Source organism: Phaseolus vulgaris, chromosome 3 (genome assembly GCF_051622355.1).
Source record: "Phaseolus vulgaris cultivar YP4 chromosome 3, ASM5162235v1, whole genome shotgun sequence".
NCBI classification, from domain to species: Eukaryota; Viridiplantae; Streptophyta; class Magnoliopsida; order Fabales; family Fabaceae; genus Phaseolus; species Phaseolus vulgaris.
In genome coordinates this window covers 48,409,485-48,427,289 of record NC_143500.1, presented here as the reverse complement: position 1 = coordinate 48,427,289, position 17,805 = coordinate 48,409,485, and the positions used below count along the sequence as shown (strand labels likewise).

Here is a 17,805-nt window from a genome sequence, read left to right as displayed (position 1 = left end):
TCCGTTATTTCGGGAAACTGGGGATGAACGAATTCCACGGGGTCAACCTTATTTTCTTCGATAAAAGAATTCAGAAACAAAGTGCCGTATTCGGTTCTTTCCTGTAGCTCCTGTAAATAGTAAGATCAATAATTCCACGTTTGCACAAACTTTTTATGTTCAAATTTTGGTTGTCGTTTTGCATGTAAAAATAAAGTTTCATTAGTTTTATTTACGAGAAAAAATAAGTTGACAAATAATTTCTTCATAAATTTAAAATCCACTTCTACACTTAATATTTAAATAATTTCTTTTATTTAATTTTTAAAAGTTCAAATATTAATCTGATTTTAATTTAAGAGAGAAAATAAATTTCACTTGATAAGCAAGGAGTTATAAAAAAATTTACATATGAACTCGAAGTTCAAATGTCTAAGGATGAAATAGGAAAAGATTCCTAATAAAATTTTAATTGCAAGGATAATATATTCTGTCATAATATTAAGATCTGCATCTTATCAGACTTTCTATAACATAAAAAAATAAGATCCAAGGTGATAAGTAAGATCCTAGGCCATAAAAAATTGTTTATTTATTTATTTTGAAAGTATATATTTCTGCCACTAACTAAATAAAACATTAATGAGAGTGTGAGTTTTATAAGACTTTGCTTAAAATAAAATTGTAAAAAAGGATCTTAAAAGTGATGTGACACAATATAACACACAAAAATTAAATAAAAACCTAATGCAATGACTTTTACAATGAAATTGTTCCAACATGATGATAGAATGTATCAATGATCGTAAGACAGATCACGTGGGAAATTACTTATTTCTATCCAATGGTAGTTTTATTTCCTGCAATGCATAGCTTTAAGTGGTCATAATACCTAGTTTTTTCATTATCCCAAATATCTAGTTTAAGTGGGGAAATAAAATCAACTCAGCTCATTTGGTATGCTAATTATAATACAATAATACAATAAAAAATCAAATTTTCCCATTGATTATTATGTTTGAATTTCAATCCGTCAATAAATTCAATTTTATCAACATATTATACATAAATTTAAATATGTAGATAAATTTAATATTTTTTTTATAAATTATTATTCACGGATATATATATATAGAGAGAAAGATAAATCTACGAATATGTATATGTGAGTATTTACTAATAATAATTAATAATATGAAAATTATGAAAACTATAAATATGATTAATAATATTAATAGTATTAATAATATTAATAGTATTAATAATATTAATAGTATTAATAGTAACAATAATTATAATAATAATAAGTATAATCATATTAAAAATAGTAATGATGAGAATATGATAACAAAAACTCGTTTGTTGTTACCTATGGATTTTTTTTCTTAGGTAAAATCAATTTTTTTAGTGATAACAAATCCAATGAGGGAAAACAAAGTAGCAACAAGAATCCAAATGATAGAAATCTAACCTATTAATAAATGTTATCAGATGTACCTGGAAATTAGTGATTTTTAACAAGATTGCAAATTGGAGGAAAAGGTTTTCTCTTACATTTTCGATAATTTGTTTGTTAATGATGTTCTCCAAAATATTTTAAGAAGACAACTTCTTTTACTAGATGATTTGATATACATTAATTGTTGGACTTGAAGAACAAGGTCAAGTCTCAAGAGAATATGTTCTTTCTCTTCATCTCGGTCATCGTCTTCTAGAGAGACATAAAGAGCGTCATCTGTTCAGCATCAAACATCTTTTCATTCACCATGCTTCGGGTTGATATCATCTACTTCCTTCTTCAAGCTAATTCTCTCGGTCCCACGGTGGGTGAGCGCCAATTATTCTCGAACGGGGTTGAAATCAAGAGAATGATTGCAACACTCCTTGGTCGGTCGGTCAAGTCTTCCTTCCTTCTTCTCAAATTGAGCTTCTTACTCCTCTCTCGTTGTTTAGCCTCTAGGTCTCCGCATAGTCCAGACTCGGATGGTACCTGCAAAAGACATTCCAACGCTCAAGTCAGAATTCAGTATTCGGCATTATCTACACTACAAGAAATTTGCTATTTATATACAGATTTTTACATACGGATTCAGATTCGTATGTAAAGTGAGCATTACATACGAATTTGAATCCGTATGTAAAGGGAGCGTTATATACGAATTTTTACATACGGATCCAGATCCGTATGAAAAGTGAGTATTACATACAAATTTTTACATACGAATTTAAATCCATATGTAAAGTAATTGTTACATACTGATTTTTACATACGAATCCAGATGCATATGTAAAGTGAGCAATACATACGGATTTGTATTCGTATAGTTTTTTATGAGAATTAAAAGCCATGAACAAACTAAAATAAAAAAAAAAATAAAAATGAAAATATAAAAGAATGTCATAAGGAATTGAAATAATTTTAAGATTTATTACCTTGTTAAAATTAAATTGAGTTTATTTATTTTTTTATTTAATTAAATAAAATTATAATATTAAAATTATTAAAAAATAAAAATAAATAAATATAAATATTAATATCTATAATAATATTTTATATTGATTGTCTCCATCTAAATCATACTAGAATTAAAATTATTAATATTAATAATAATAATATTAATATTAATAATAATATTATTAATATTAATATTAATGATAATACTAATATTAATATTATTAATATGTATAATAAAAATTATAATATGATAAAAAAAAATTTGTCTAGTGGTGTAGTAGTTAAAACTTTCTTTGGTCAGGAACTTGACTTCGAGTGAGTTTGTTTCTTACATACGGGCTTTATGTAGGAAGATTGAGAAGGTTTTCAAAACTAAGGTTATAAAGTAAGGTCACAATATATAAAATGAACAATTCATGTTATGGAAGGGAGGTGATAGAAGAAGGATAGAGAATGCGTTTTTTTTTATTTGAAACTCACACATTTTTTTAAAATTAGTTATTCGAACTTTTTTTTTCATAAAACAGTTGAAATAATTTATAAAAATGAATTACATTCTTATTTTTTTTATTCAAAATACATTATTAAAATTTCACTTGAGATGTATCTTTAAGTAAAAAACATATTATTGTCAGTTCCAATAAATAAAATTCACAATTTTGATTTTAAGTCTCACAAACATAAAGTATATTTGTCTATTAAAGTAATTCAATATACTTGGTATTCAATATATTTCTTCCTAAAAAATTATTAAGATATTTCAATTGTTGTAATAAATTTTCACACAGTTACAAATTAATTGTTGAAAAAGACAGTTACAAATGAATACAAATACATTAAAAATACCATTTAGTATGATTCAATCCAGTCTCAACGCTAAAAATTGAAAATCAAATTAAATCACAATATCTTGTTTGTCTATTAATTTAGTTGGTTTTCAATTTAAAATAACTAAATGGAAGAATTTAGGTTTAAAACAAATTGGCTAAATTTTACATAACTTGTTTATTCTAAATAATTTAAGTGTATTGGTTATAACTTGTTATAATTTATTTACACGGCAATCGTGCTATACTATAAAGAAATAGACAGAAGAAAATAATTTCTTGTAGTGTGATAAATTAAACTAAATGAGCATCAAAACAATTTCTATTGTAGTAGGATATTTGGGTATCCGACCGAGAAAGTTGGATGGGAAATTTATGAAGGGCGAAATTAATGTGAGAGCATTTATGAGTCCTCACATGTGCCATTAAGTTTTCTTCCCACTCCCAAATTTCATTTATGGCCTTTCACCACAAATTCGTCACTATTTTCCAAACCTCTGTAGGTAGATGTTAAGCACTCACACCATTCATATTCTCCAATTTTAAATAAATAAATAAAATACTTGTGTGTGAACTATTTTTTTTATATTGCTTAGAACTGAAAAAGTAGAGACTAAGGACTGATTAAACCATTAAAATAATAGAAACTTTTTATTATGATGACCAATATGTTGGTTCTTACTAAGGTGAATAACCAGACTTATGATGATATGATAAAAGCATTGAAAAATGTTTTAAAAACTGTGCCCTTCTGTGCGTAGTGCGAGAAACGAGAGAGAAAGAGATGAGGGGTTTGAATCAATTAGGGGCAGTTGAAACCATCTACGAGGAAGAATGCGAGTTTTCATCGACATCTTCTCCTTTTGCTTCCCCTTCGCCGTCATTTTCCTCTTCTCCACCATCCTTTCACTCCAGAGTAAAGGCCTGGTAACAAATTCTTCTCTTCATTATTCATCTCGCGTTTTTTTCTCTGGGTGTCATATGACTCCCCCTTGGTCTCCAATTACGTTTACTTTCTTATTTTAATATTAAAAATTCACCCAGGTCTCTGAAAATCGGCCGTGAAACAGATGTCTTGATTCGTGTTCAAGGGACATGTTTTCGTTTGCACAAGGTTGGTTGATTTTCCCTTGTCATGCTCTTCAACTAATATTACTGTCTTACTTCAACCCTGTTTTTATCAAAAGCTTGCGTGTGGTTACAGTGTTCCTAAACCCTAAACCCGCATCCAAACTTTTACAGTCATAATAACAAATTATCATGATTAACCTTAGGATTTTGTCAGCAAAATGTTTGGCTGAATTTGTAGTTTACATACTTGCGATTAGTAGGGTTAACAAATGCAGACCTGATTATTGGTAGTGACAGTGGAACAAATTAGGATGGATAAGAACAATGTTGGATGGCCATCAAGGAGGAGACTAACCTATGAACAGGGTATAGGAATATACTCCCAGCTACCGAAGAAAAGTTAAGAACTACTTTATTTTTTTTTCAGCCTTTCAGGTCAAGATGTTGTTAATATGCCTACATCAATAGTCAATTCAACACATGTACATCAGACACTTACGCTTGAAGAGTTCTTATTTTTATTAAAATTAATAATAATTGAAGAACCTATTTGATATAAAAGTACTTCACAGTCTTATTATAATAATATAAATATGTGAGTAAGCAGAATAATTTGTAAATATTATTATAAGAAGATTGTAAATGAATTATATATATGCATATATAAATAAAAAGAGATTTCAAAACATCATTTTCCTATTAAAAACACATAGCATTAAGTTATCATTTTCCTATACCTAAAATCTAGAGGAACCCAGCAAGTTATTTTCTGAAAAATCCCTATGAATTGAGGATGCAAAACAGCTAGCAACATATCTACATAATTCTAGACCAAGCTTGTTGACGATGCTGCTGATTGCTGTGAAGTCTCAACCCCATAAACATTGTAAAATGAATACTAGGTCATAGAAACAAATATGGTTATACTAAATAGTTATTGTAAAACTCAGTTATTATAAAATTATTGTGTGATTAAACACTGTTGTGATGATCAGTTTTGGTTGAGTGGAAAGTAATAATGTAAGAATCCATTTCATGTATGCTGGGGAAGCTTCAGTGACGCCCTGTTTTGTCTTGACATGACCCTTTTAGATCAGTAATTGCTTTTCATGGCGCGGCTTTTTAATCCTAATAATAAGTAGGGACATTTCTTTAATTTAATTATTACCAATTACATAGAAATAAGCGCTCTACTTTTTTGTGCTGATAATGAAAAGATGGACACTCATGATGTTCTCCGTTTTTACTTTATTTCCAGGACCGTGTGGTTTCACAAAGTTCATACCTAAAGCGCCATCTAACGGAAACTTCGGACCTCACTATCTCTCCCCCGTTAAACATAACAGTCGAGACATTCGCCGCCGTAGCCGAATTCTGTTACAACATCCAAGTCCAAATGACGCCGGCGAACGTCGCCGTCATCAGAACGGCGTCGGAGATGCTGGGAATGACGGCAGCTGACGGCCTGAGCCACTTGGCGGAAATGCGCTTCCGCGAAGTCGTTTTTACCAACCCAGAGCAGGCGTTAACGGTTCTACGTTCGTGCATGGCTATACTTCCCGAGGCTGAAACGACGGCGTCTCTCGTTAGCAGATGCATTGAAGCGCTTGTTTCAGTTCATGGCATCACTCGTTTAAATGAGGTGAATGAAATGCAGCCTCGAGATTTTCAAATTGTGGCTGAATCATTCGGTAGAAGGTACGAGAACCACGACGTCCTCTACAAGATGGTTGATTCGTATTTTAAGGTATAACACGTTTCTCATTTTTATTTGATCAAAGTTATACGATTACTATTGATCTTAGAGACATATTTGGTATTTGTGAAGGAAAACAAGTTTGAGAAAGTAACGGAGGAAGAGAGAAGTAGTATATGCAGTTGCATAGATTGCACGAAGCTGTCGAGTGATGCTCTGGTAGAGTGTGTTCAAAACCCTAGAATACCGTTGAGATTGGTGATGCGAGCGGTGCTGGTAGAACATCTCAACACTCGCCACTCCATCGCCATAGCAAGCTCTGAAGTTCAACGTCATCAACTCCGATTCGAGAGTAACGAGGGACGACAACGACGCCGTTCCATGACGCTCGGGGACTTCCTCCATCGCGACGCGGCGCTGCGGCAAACGGAGCGACTGAAGACAGTGATGGATTCCACGAATGCTCGCATTGGAAGCCTGGAAGAAGAGGTGCGGTGCATGAACAGAGTGCTGAGAAAATGCGAAGGGAAGGAGGAGGAAGAGGAGAGGGGTGTGTTGGGGTCAGAGCGTTCGGCGAGTTTCCATTTTGTGCCGGTTGAGAATGGTAGAGTGAAGAAGGGGGAACGATGGTCGAGTTCGTCTTCGAAAATTGAGTTTGATGGGAGAATGGAGAAGCGTCAGGGGAAGAGATCTTCTTTCTCTGTGGATGTTGGGAGCGTGAATCCGAAAATGAACAAGACTTTTCGGCAGAGGTTCATGATTGGACTCAGGAACGCGTTTCGGGTGCAAAACTCAGCCTCAACTTGACTCCAGAAACAAACCACGCTCCTTACTTACTACTCACGTATAGATAAGTTTGGAATTGAAGATTGTTGTGGTACATACTTCACAATTGTAACCTACCATCTCAACTATTGTGGAAGAGAGCATCTACAATACACCTTCTTTTTTGCTTATTTTTAAATTTTCGCTTCTAAAATAAACATAAATTTATGAATTTTATATTAAATTCACTCCAACCTTAAATTTGTTAAAATAATGTTTCACCTCCTTCATTTTAGATTTTGTGATTGCAAAATGATTTTTCTATACTAATATCATATATTCAAAAAGGAGTAATTCACTTAACCAATGTTTTGACAAGTTATATATGTTTTAATAAAAAAAATTAATACCCAATTTTTTCTATATTTCAACAATTCAAGCGTATAAATGCTTTGTAAGAATTCTCCATTTAATTTTATATCAGTGCAAGTTTTGTATTTTTTTTTTTTTTACTTTTAAAGGTATAGTGTAGACGCAGTATATTAGACCAGGAGTTATTTACTAATTGGTGTTATATTAAAATAAATTAATATATAATTAAACTTTTATATAACATATTTTTAGTAGTCTTTATAAGCACACCTCTTTTTATTTGTAAACTAATATATATATTATCTTTCACATTTTTTACTCCCATTTATTTTTATTATATTTTTTTTTCTTTTTCAATCACATTTATCGTGTTTTACTCTCTTCACTTTTACTTTTTTCTTTTTTTTTTAAAAGTATTTATCTAAAAAACATTACTTTGAAAACATCACATTCTAACTAGATGATATCTTGTATTTCAATAAGTGTATACATTTTACAGAATAAAATTGTATTAGAAAAGAGAAAGAATACAACCCATGGGAAACCAAACCAATACCTACTCTACATACTTATTTTTTTTATTAAAAAACTTGCAAGTTCTATTTTAAAATTTAACACATTCCTCGTATCCAAAGAATTTTGATAAACTTTAATCAGAGTTATCTCCATAGAAATATGCTATTGCGTATGTCGTTAAAAACAAATATTTTTGTTATATACAGTATTTTAGCCAGACACAATAAAAAGTTATGGGTTATAATCGTCATTTATGTCACTTTATAAAATCACCATAATTTGCTCTGCGATTCTTTATACAACATCGTTTTTTTAAATGAACCATTTCAACCAAAACAGTTTTACTAAAAATACTTTTTTAAAGCATTTTTTTAAAATAAATAAGAAACAGGTGTAATTGAATGTACAATCCTCATTTTCTTTTACTTTTACTTCACCGTTTGTCTTTCTTTCATCCTAGACAACACAAAATTGAATGTACAATCCTCATTTTCTTTTGCATAGCTTTTACAATATTACTTAACAGTTTTTTTTTATTTCTTTGTTATATCATTTCTAACTTTATTTCTATTTTGTTTAGATATGTTTCTGTGACAGTACAGTATTTTGCAACAACTTAAGCTACAAAAAGAAAAATCATTTTTCTAAAAAGTTTATTTCAAGTTGTTTATAATTTAATTTAACAAAAAAAGGTCAACTTTAAAAAACAGAAAATTTAATTGAAGAATTAAAAAAAGAAAACAACATTATGTTTTATGACTAAACACTACAAGAAAATCATAAAATAAAAATTAATTTTAAGGACCAAAAATAATTATTGGCTAATGACTAAATTAGATAATATTTTAGAAAAAAAAAATTACTGGTTTCTAAACTAGTTTCTATTATTGATAAATAATTTTTAAATTAGTATCTAATTAGCTACCAAGATTTTTCTACCGAATTTAGAATTTAAAGAATTGGTTATATATTTGGAGAAAAATTACAAATTTTAAAATGAAAGTTATTTATCATACAAATCTACAAAAAGATTATACATACGAATTTGATTTAAATAGAAATTCTGAAGAACATAAATGTCAAGTGATGAAGCTTGTGTAAAATATATGTGTCATGTAGGTAAATATGTGCAAAAGAATTGTCATGTGTGTGGTTATATTCATGTTTATTCCATAAATAAAGCATATTTTATAAAAATAGAATCAAAAATAGTTTTTTTTTGGATTAAATTGTTTTACTAACATCTCTAGTTTTTTTAATCTTTATAGTAAATTTTAATTCAAACGTTTTAAAGTTTCTTTCGGTCAAAATAAAAAGAGTCAATAAATTTATTTATTTTTATTAGATATTTTATTTTATTTTAATTATTCTAAATTTTATTGAAAACAAATCTTTTTCAACTAGACTATCATTTTATAAATTGTTGTAAATAACTTAATAGGATTAATTAGAGGATTTTTGACCATGGGGTTTTTTTTTTTTTACCAAAATGGAGTCCGTTTAAAAAATATTACAAATTTAGGCAAGTCGTGCCAATTTGGCACGACTTCATATGCACAAATCGTTCCAATTTGACACGACTCTGTCATGTCATACTAAAGTCGTGCCAACTTGGCACGACTTCTGCCCTGTCATACGGAAGTCGTGCCAACTTGGCGCGAATCTGCCACATCTTAATTTTTTATTTTTTTTAAAAATTTTATTGTTTATATATTGGATAGTAAGTTATGTAATGTTAAAAATTAATTTGATACATAATTTTCTAAGAGTGTTAGTTTTAAGGAAAAAAAATTGGATATATAATTATTTTTAAATTATTTAATTATTTCAAAATAATTACAAATTATTTATATTATTTGAATTATTTAAAATTTATATAATTATTTTTAAATTATTTAATTATTTCAAAATAATTACAGTACTTATACCTTTTTTTATATTTTAATATAAATGACATTAAAAAAAATAAACAGGTTTAAAAAATGTATTATTTGAATTGTGATAAAAAAATTATTACTTCAGACAAAAAAATGAATAATTGTGATACACGATTATCCAATTTTTTTTTTCCTTAAAACTAACACTTTTAAAAAATTATGTATCAAATTAATTTTTTACATTACATAACTTACAACTCAATATATAAACAATAAATTTTTTTTAAAAAAAATTATGACATGGCAGAAGTCGTGTCAAATTGGGACGATTTGTGCATATGAAGTCCAACCAAATTGGCACGACTGGCCTAAATTTGAAATATTTTTTAAACGGACACCATTTTGATAAAAAAAAAAAAAAACACATCATGGTCAAAAACCCTTAATTAGACAAAAGATTGTATAGCCTTAATTTATCTAAGACTTTTTCTCGACTCAACAAAAAAACTCATATTATGAATAACATGGAAGCTTAATACAAAATAAGTGGGAATAAAATCTTATTTGTCATTTGAAGATAAGCTCCATTCATGATGTAGACTCTCCCAGAGTTGTCGTAGCTTTGCCTTGGGTGCACAATGATTGGAATGTGGTTTTATTGTTCACATTCAAATAACATATGACCAAGTTTTTCACTTGAAAGAGGCAAGTTCTTTAATATGACAGTTTTTATAGCATAATGATTTTTTCCATACTTAAAAACCTAATATGATTATTTACAGGTCTACTAGAATTTCCTATAGAAAATTGGTTGGGTGGAGATTTCCATCAAAGACCTTTGTAGGTTTTTCTCTCGTTATACATTCTTTTATTTTCCTAAGGTTTGAAATATTTTGCTTTATTACTTTTACTCTGAAATGGAAAAACACACCCTTTATGTATTTGTTTTAGGATTCTTCTCATTTGAGAGGGGTTTCAAAACAGTGTTCATGTTGATCCTTCCATTCCACTTCTGCAAACATCAATAAATCCAAAAGAGGAATATCATTAAACATCCATCTATATGAATAGTGCTTCTTTTAAAAGCAAACATGTCCTAAATTGTATTTGTCTAGTGGTTACATCTAAAGCTTTTGAAAGATAAAGACATTCACTAAATGAACAACTTTAGGAAAACCAATGAGAAGGAGATTGTTAATGGTAAGAGGAAAACCAATGTGAGTAATACGAGTTTGTTAATGACAATGCAAGATTGGAAGTTTTGATTTTAAATAACTTAGATAGTGTTGTGAGTGCGTGACATTGGAAGGCATCTCCCTTTCTTTTCTATTACTACAACAAAATCAAAGTCAGTGGATTCAAACACGATGTATGATTAGCGTGATTGATAAGAAAGTTGTCCATTATTAGAGTATTTTATGCAAAATCATTTTTTTATAAGGTGGGATCTCTTGCAAGATAAGTGTGAGAATGCTTCTTATTTAATATTCCATTTTGAATGCTTCTTTTAGGTTTTTTTTACCATGATGGGGTTATTTTTTTTGGTTTTTATCAAAATGGGATCCGTTTTAAAAAATTACAAATTTAGGCAAGTCGTCCCAATTAAGCACGCCATCTGCCATGTCATACTAAAGTCGTGCCAACTTGGCATGACTTCTGCCATGTCATACTAAAATCGTGTCAACTTGGCACGACTTCTGCCCCGTCATATTAAAGTCGTGCTAACTTGACACGACTTCTACCCTGTCATACAAAAGTCGTGCCAACTTGGAACGACTTCCGCCACGTCATAATTTATTTTATTTTTTTAATTTTATTGTTTATATAATGGGTAATAAGTTATGTAATGTTAAAAATTAATTTGATACATAATTTTCTAAGAGTGTTAGTTTTAATGAACAAAATTTTTTTAAGTTACATAAACATAATCCATACACAATTATCCAATTTTTTGTTCCTTAAAACTAACACTCTTAGAAAATTATGTATCAAATTAATTTTTAACATTACATAACTTACTACAATATATAAACACTAAAATTAAAAAAAAATTATGACATGGCAAAAGTCGTGCCAACTTGGCACGACTTCATTATGACAGGGCAGAAGTCGTGCCAAGTTGACACGATTTTAGTATGACATGGCAAAAGTCATGCCTAATTGAGACGACTTCTGCATATGAAGTCGTCCCAATTAGGCACGACTTACCTAAATTTATAATTTTTTTTAAACGGACCCCATTTTGATAAAAACAAAAAAAAAATAACCCATGATAGTAAAAAAAAAACCCTTCTTTTAATATATTAGTAGTTTTATATGCATTATGATGATTCATCTTGGACATTATAAAAGTTTTTTTTTTATAATTTAAACCCTTCAACACGCATATTACTAAATGAAGAATTAATATCATAATCCTCCCCCTAGATTGTCGAGATATATCTCACATAAACACATGTCTAGTAAGTGAAAAGAAAAACGTGTGTGTTGGGCTTTTTGACTTGATAAATTGGTATAAAATACATTATTTTAAAGATATAAAAATTGTCCTCGTGTTTAAATCCACATGCATACAACAATTCATTATCTAAAATTATCAATTATAAGCAGTGTTTTGTTCTCTTTCAGTTATTTGGTTAAAAAAGGAAATTAGTTGAGTACACGAATCCCATTAAAGTTACATCTCAAGCATTTTATATGAATTGGCGTCCAGTGAATCGACAACTCCACACAAAATAATTGGTGTGCACTGCTACCAGTGAATGTCAATTTGAACTTCAGAAAAATGAAATCTACGCCATACACTCATTTGCAGCCTGATTGCTTTGGTGTGGGACACGACATCACTTGCTCAAAACAATGTTTACCAAGAATATTTGTTTTTACAAGTTTTCCACAAAATTGGTTTAACTTTCACTGTAATTTTTTCAAAGTTAAAAACAATTCTTGCCTGTAAAATTATCCTCAGCTGAAGTTTAAGGAAACATTTTGTTAAAATTAGATGTGAAAAGCTTTTACTCACAAAATACATAATACTTCTAAAAAATTTTCACCAATCAAATTTGTTTTAACCATTTTTAAAAATCCTTATTCTCTGACAAGAAAGAAAAATACATCATTATTAATGTTCATATAGAAAGTTCAATAGAATTTAACTCTGAGAAATACTATTGTTTTCAAGCTTTATTTTTTCTATGCACGGTGGATTAGTGTACTTAATATTTTTAAAATGTTATAAATATTTAAATTTTCATTCATTTAAGAAGGAAAATAAACGTTGAAATAGAATTTGACTGAAAATACTATGTCTGCGCGTTGCTGCTCCTCTAGTGTATTAATAGTATCTTGCAAGTATTAGGAATATTTATTAATTTTCTCATTTAAGAAAAAAAAAATTAGAGTAGAATTTAATTTAATTATTGAAATAATATCTATGTTTAGAGAATTACTAACTGATGCATTCAAATAATTTTTTTTTTACCACTTTTAAATTGTTTACGTTCAATTACATGTTTTCACATACCTTAAAAATTAAGATTAATTACAATTTAAATATATTTTTTTCGTTATTTATTCTAAGTTTTAAAGTACTTCAAATATAGTAATCTACTCTAACGATGTTATATTTCAGACAAGAATATTTTAATTAGATGAAAATTTAATTTTAATGAGTCTTTGAGGTTCTTGATATGAAATTTCAACAAATAACACTTTAGGGAAAAAAAGTATTTTTTAAATGTAGCGACAATGATATAAAATTAAAAAAAAAGGTTTTTCAATTCACGCGCGAATAAAAACACGCTTCACTGCAGTTTTTTGTGTTTTTATTAAACTCTTGATAATGGCCGCGTAATAAAACTAAATATTTGTATTAATGTAATTGTTTTTTATTTGATTTTTCTTGTTTGGTTTTCATATTTTATTTGTTAAAGGAATTAAAAGTTATAAAATCAGATTAAAGTTTATCTGATTATGTTGGAAAATGTGTTGTTTGTTACTATAGGGAACGATAGAGAAGGGGTGGCAAATAACATGAGGTGTATTTGTTATCTGTCCTCCACTGCTTTCATTTTGCCATTGCTAACCCGTAAAATGCAAAATCAAATCCTCACTAAGCTTTAGATATAAAATACAAACCTTAGCCATAACAGAAAACGGTTACGGAGAGACTGTTTTTATTATTTTCGCCGCCTCATTCTTCTTCCTCCGCCGCAGATGATCACCGCCAAAGCACCGCCACCGCCGTGTAGCTCCGGATTACTCCGCAAAATCGAAAGCGGGCCGTCGTCGGCGGCGGAGACGCTAGGGTTTGCCAAGCTACGAGGAATCAATGTCAGTGGATTGTACCGAAGTCGCAGTTGCTTCGTCCTCCACGCGAGATCGAAGCCGATTAAGGCGAAGGAGAACGCAGGCGCTTCTTTGATCGATGACTGGTTCAAGCCAATTAAGGGGAAGAAGGATTCGGACACAGAGGATCGTGCTACTGCATTTTCTGGTACTGCGATTTTCGTTTTATTCACTATCAAGATCTGGAATCTGGAATTAATGTCTTTTTCTGAAATGCAAATTATAAGGGTCGTTGTTGTAGATAAATTTCGAATAGCTTCTTTATACTGTGCGGAGAGGAATTTAGATACATTCGGAATCTTAATTTTTTTTATTTTAAAAAGTTACAAATAAAAATGCGTCTGTTTAAATTGGTCACGATCATTCTAATTCAACCATATAATTATTAGAAAAGACGGCGAGGTAAGAAATTCGTGTTGAACCATTTAAAAATTGTACAGCTCAGCTACGTGGGTCATAATCATAATTCAGTGGCGTGTAGCAGAGCAAGCAACTTTTTTCATCTATACTGTGCCGAACATTCAATTTAAATCGATGCATCTGTTTCTCCTGGAAAAAAAAACGAACAGATTCTTGTTGAGTGGCTCTTGAAAGCTGATAAAGCCTACTAAGGTTACTTTTCTGGTAAGCATCTTCATCGTGCACATAAATAATAGAAAAAAAAGGTAATTTTTACTTTTTTGCTCTTATTCGTGTTCATCTTTTGAGGCATGAAATGTTCTTTTTAAGCCTTTTTAGGTTAAGTGAAACAGACGATTTCTTTGTTGAATTTTGGTTGAGTGGAACTGGAAGTCTCGTTGACTTTGTTGCATATTGTGAGGATTGAATATTGATGCATACGTATGGGTAGTTGACTTTCCCCCTTCATTTATTGTCTCCCTTTGAAGCGAATGAATATATGATTCTTCGGGGAATTTGGGCTCAAATTGTTTCCGAGTTAACCAATCTATTATCTAACTAGGTAAAAATCTCCCCCAGATGTCAAACGTTGGCAACTCAACAAACATTATGTGGCATGACTGTCCAATTCAGAAACAAGATAGACAGCAGCTGCTTCAGCAAAAAGGCTGCGTTATATGGCTAACTGGCCTCAGTGGATCAGGTTTGTGGCATTTTAGATAGTTCTTGAATCTGAAAGTCTGATTAGTTCATTTAATCTAGTAAAGAACATGGTTTTGTGCACTGAGCAAGAATAGTCCACACTTCTTTTCCGCCTATATCTTAAATGCCTCTTGGATTCCCATTCTGTAGGTGATTTGGTTTGTAACTCTGGCTATGCTTCCTTTGATTTTGTTATATGTTGTCTGATGTAATACATTCAGTGATTGTAGAAACAGTGCCCATTCGTGTTGGTATGTGCTCCATATTTGTTACTGTTAATGTTGTTATATACGTGACCCTTCAAATGTTGCAGTGTCATAATCTATTTGTAACTACTATTGATAATTTTTCACCGGACAATTGACATCACAGATGTCAAGAAAGGAACACATTAGTTACTCTTCAATTTTAATAATTTAGAATTGTAGACACAGTTCTTAACTGATCTTGGCATGCGCTAATATAGACCCATAATAGACGCTTACAATCATCCAACACATAGTTCTACTATTTTTTCTTTCCGACAAATGAATAAACTTTTTGGCACTGAAAAATTGCCTTGGCAAGTTACGGTGTTGAAATCTCGATAGTGCAAATTACTGATTTTTACTTTATCTTACAACCAAGGTCTACCAATTTTGTCCTTCAATCAAGCTCAGCTTTAGTTCAACACTTGTTCCTGTGAAATAAAAGTTGAAATTGTTTTAGCCCGAGATCAGTTACCCTTTAATCATTATTAATTGCAGGAAAAAGCACTATTTCATGTGCTTTGAGTCGAAGCTTGCACTCCAGAGGGAAACTGTCATACATCCTTGATGGTGACAATATTCGGCATGGTCTAAACAATGATCTTAGTTTTAGAGCAGAAGATCGGTCAGAAAACATTCGCAGGATTGGTGAGTTTTTCTAGATTCTCCTATATCTTCTAGTAAGGTTGTCTATTTCTATTAATAATCAGACATCGCGATTTAAAATTTTGCAGGTGAGGTGGCAAAACTCTTTGCAGATGCTGGTGTTATCTGCATCACTAGTTTAATATCACCATACCAAAAGGATAGAGATGCATGTAGAGCACTACTTCCGAAAGGAGATTTTATTGAGGTAAGATTAATATTTTTATTTGTTATCCAAATAATCCGCGTAGATGGCCTATGCTAATAGTATTTGTACAACTATAGAACAAGAAAAGGTTCTTCTTAAATCATCGCTGATGCAAAGGTTACACTTTGCAGGTTTTCATAGACGTTCCACTACAGGTGTGTGAAGCTAGGGACCCAAAGGGACTCTACAAGCTTGCTCGAGCTGGAAAGATCAAAGGTTATCTTGATATAAATTTTCACTGTAATGTTGGATCCGTTATCCAACTACATTAACATCATCAGTTCGGTTACATATATCATGTTTATTTTTCTTTTTTTCTAATCAATATTCAGGGGTATCACTTCTCCTGACGGGACTGAATTTTTTATTTGGTACGGTGCAGGTTTCACTGGTATAGATGATCCATATGAAGCACCGTGTAGTTGTGAGGTGTGTATTTGTCGCTATTTTTGCGTTGGCCTTTTTGCACGTGTTTTTTTACCAACAATATCTATTACTGATTACTTTAAAACCCTGTGTTAATCAATCATTGAGTCACCGTTGGCATCAACCATACACATTGTTAACGAATAATAGAGTTGCCATTAACTGGTAAAAGCAGTGTAAAAACTTCAACATTCATTTAACTACCAAATAGCAAATACTGTTCCTATTATAATTGAAATTTTAGTTCTCTCTGTTGAGGATCCAACTTGGAAGGGAAAAATTGTTGTCTTCTGAACAGGGTTGTTTATTCTTTTTTCATTCTTTTAATATCTTTTCTTTGCTTTCTCTGAACTTAGATTGGATTGATAGATCATAAGCTTACTGATTTACTATATAAGCCAGATTTAGCCTCACACTTTCCCTTTTGAAACTTTTCACCAGAACTATCATTTCTGGGATTCTCAATCTTTGTTTTCCATTTTATTAGTTCCAGTTTTCATATTCATTTTAAAAGACTGGGCCTTCTTCATCTTGCAGATTGTATTACAACAGAAAGGAAGTGGCTGTAAGTCTCCCAGTGATATGGCTGAAATTGTGATATCCTACTTGGAGGAGAATGGGTACCTGAGGGCATGACTTCATTTTAAAGCCTTTCTTTGTTGATTGCTTTAAAGGGGCCTTTCTTGTAACCTATAGTTATTATATTGTGTGTAATATAAGTTTTGGCGCAAAAAAACTTGTTCCTTCCTTGGTCCTAGCCAATCTCTACATGGCAGTTTTAAATTAAAATGATGTCATGTGGAAATTCGTTGGGTCAATGGTGTTCCCAGTAAATTCTCCTTTCCAGCAGTAAGGAAATCATCGTTTCCTGCAAATCTGCTTCAGGACAAAATAAGAAAAGGTAGAGAGAACCATGGGGAAGGACTAAGGAGTTACCGCCGATTGGTAATCACCTAGTAACAAATTATTATTGTATTTGGTTTGCATCTTTCATCCAATAATTCGTTGTTGTGGAATGTAAAGCGAGCGTGAAAATCGGTGTCATCCCAAGAATTGCGCAATGGTAACTGGTAACACTGGGAATGCTTGTTGTCGACATTTCTGTATCGGGCACAGCAAGGGATATACATTTTTAGATATAATGAAGTGACCCACTAAATATAATTCTTCATTTTCAACCAACGTTAGCAAATTTTATTAATTTAGGAATTGTCTGTATAGAAAGACGTGTGTTTTAACTTATAAGTAAAGAGTTACACTTGAAAAAGTTGA

The 17,805-nt window shown here is 30.8% G+C and overlaps 2 protein-coding genes across 13 annotated transcripts; both read left to right on the top strand.

Annotated features, from left to right (window-relative positions):
- The first annotated feature begins 3,846 nt into the window (after positions 1–3,846).
- Positions 3,847–7,067, top strand: LOC137808225 (Phototropic-responsive NPH3 family protein). Its single transcript, XM_068609238.2, has 4 exons — positions 3,847–4,188; positions 4,306–4,375; positions 5,591–6,079; positions 6,161–7,067. Exons 1-4 carry the CDS (start codon positions 4,046–4,048, stop codon positions 6,833–6,835), a joined length of 1,377 nt encoding a protein of 458 aa, XP_068465339.1. The 5' UTR covers positions 3,847–4,045; the 3' UTR covers positions 6,836–7,067.
- Positions 7,068–13,384: 6,317 nt separating this feature from the next.
- On the top strand, positions 13,385–17,555 carry APK4 (adenosine-5'-phosphosulfate (APS) kinase 4). Of its 12 annotated transcripts, none has more exons than XM_068609226.2 (8): positions 14,346–14,529; positions 14,644–14,751; positions 14,867–15,007; positions 15,753–15,902; positions 15,989–16,107; positions 16,239–16,323; positions 16,490–16,536; positions 17,071–17,555. In XM_068609226.2, exons 2-8 carry the CDS (start codon positions 14,748–14,750, stop codon positions 17,167–17,169), a joined length of 645 nt encoding a protein of 214 aa, XP_068465327.1. In that variant the 5' UTR covers positions 14,346–14,529; positions 14,644–14,747; the 3' UTR covers positions 17,170–17,555. The 12 variants fall into 12 exon arrangements, with proteins under 12 accessions (XP_068465323.1, XP_068465325.1, XP_068465327.1 ...); XM_068609230.2 differs by having other exon boundaries at positions 14,635–14,745; XM_068609233.1 differs by having other exon boundaries at positions 14,362–14,529; positions 14,635–14,745; positions 14,884–15,007.
- The last annotated feature ends 250 nt before the right edge of the window (positions 17,556–17,805 follow it).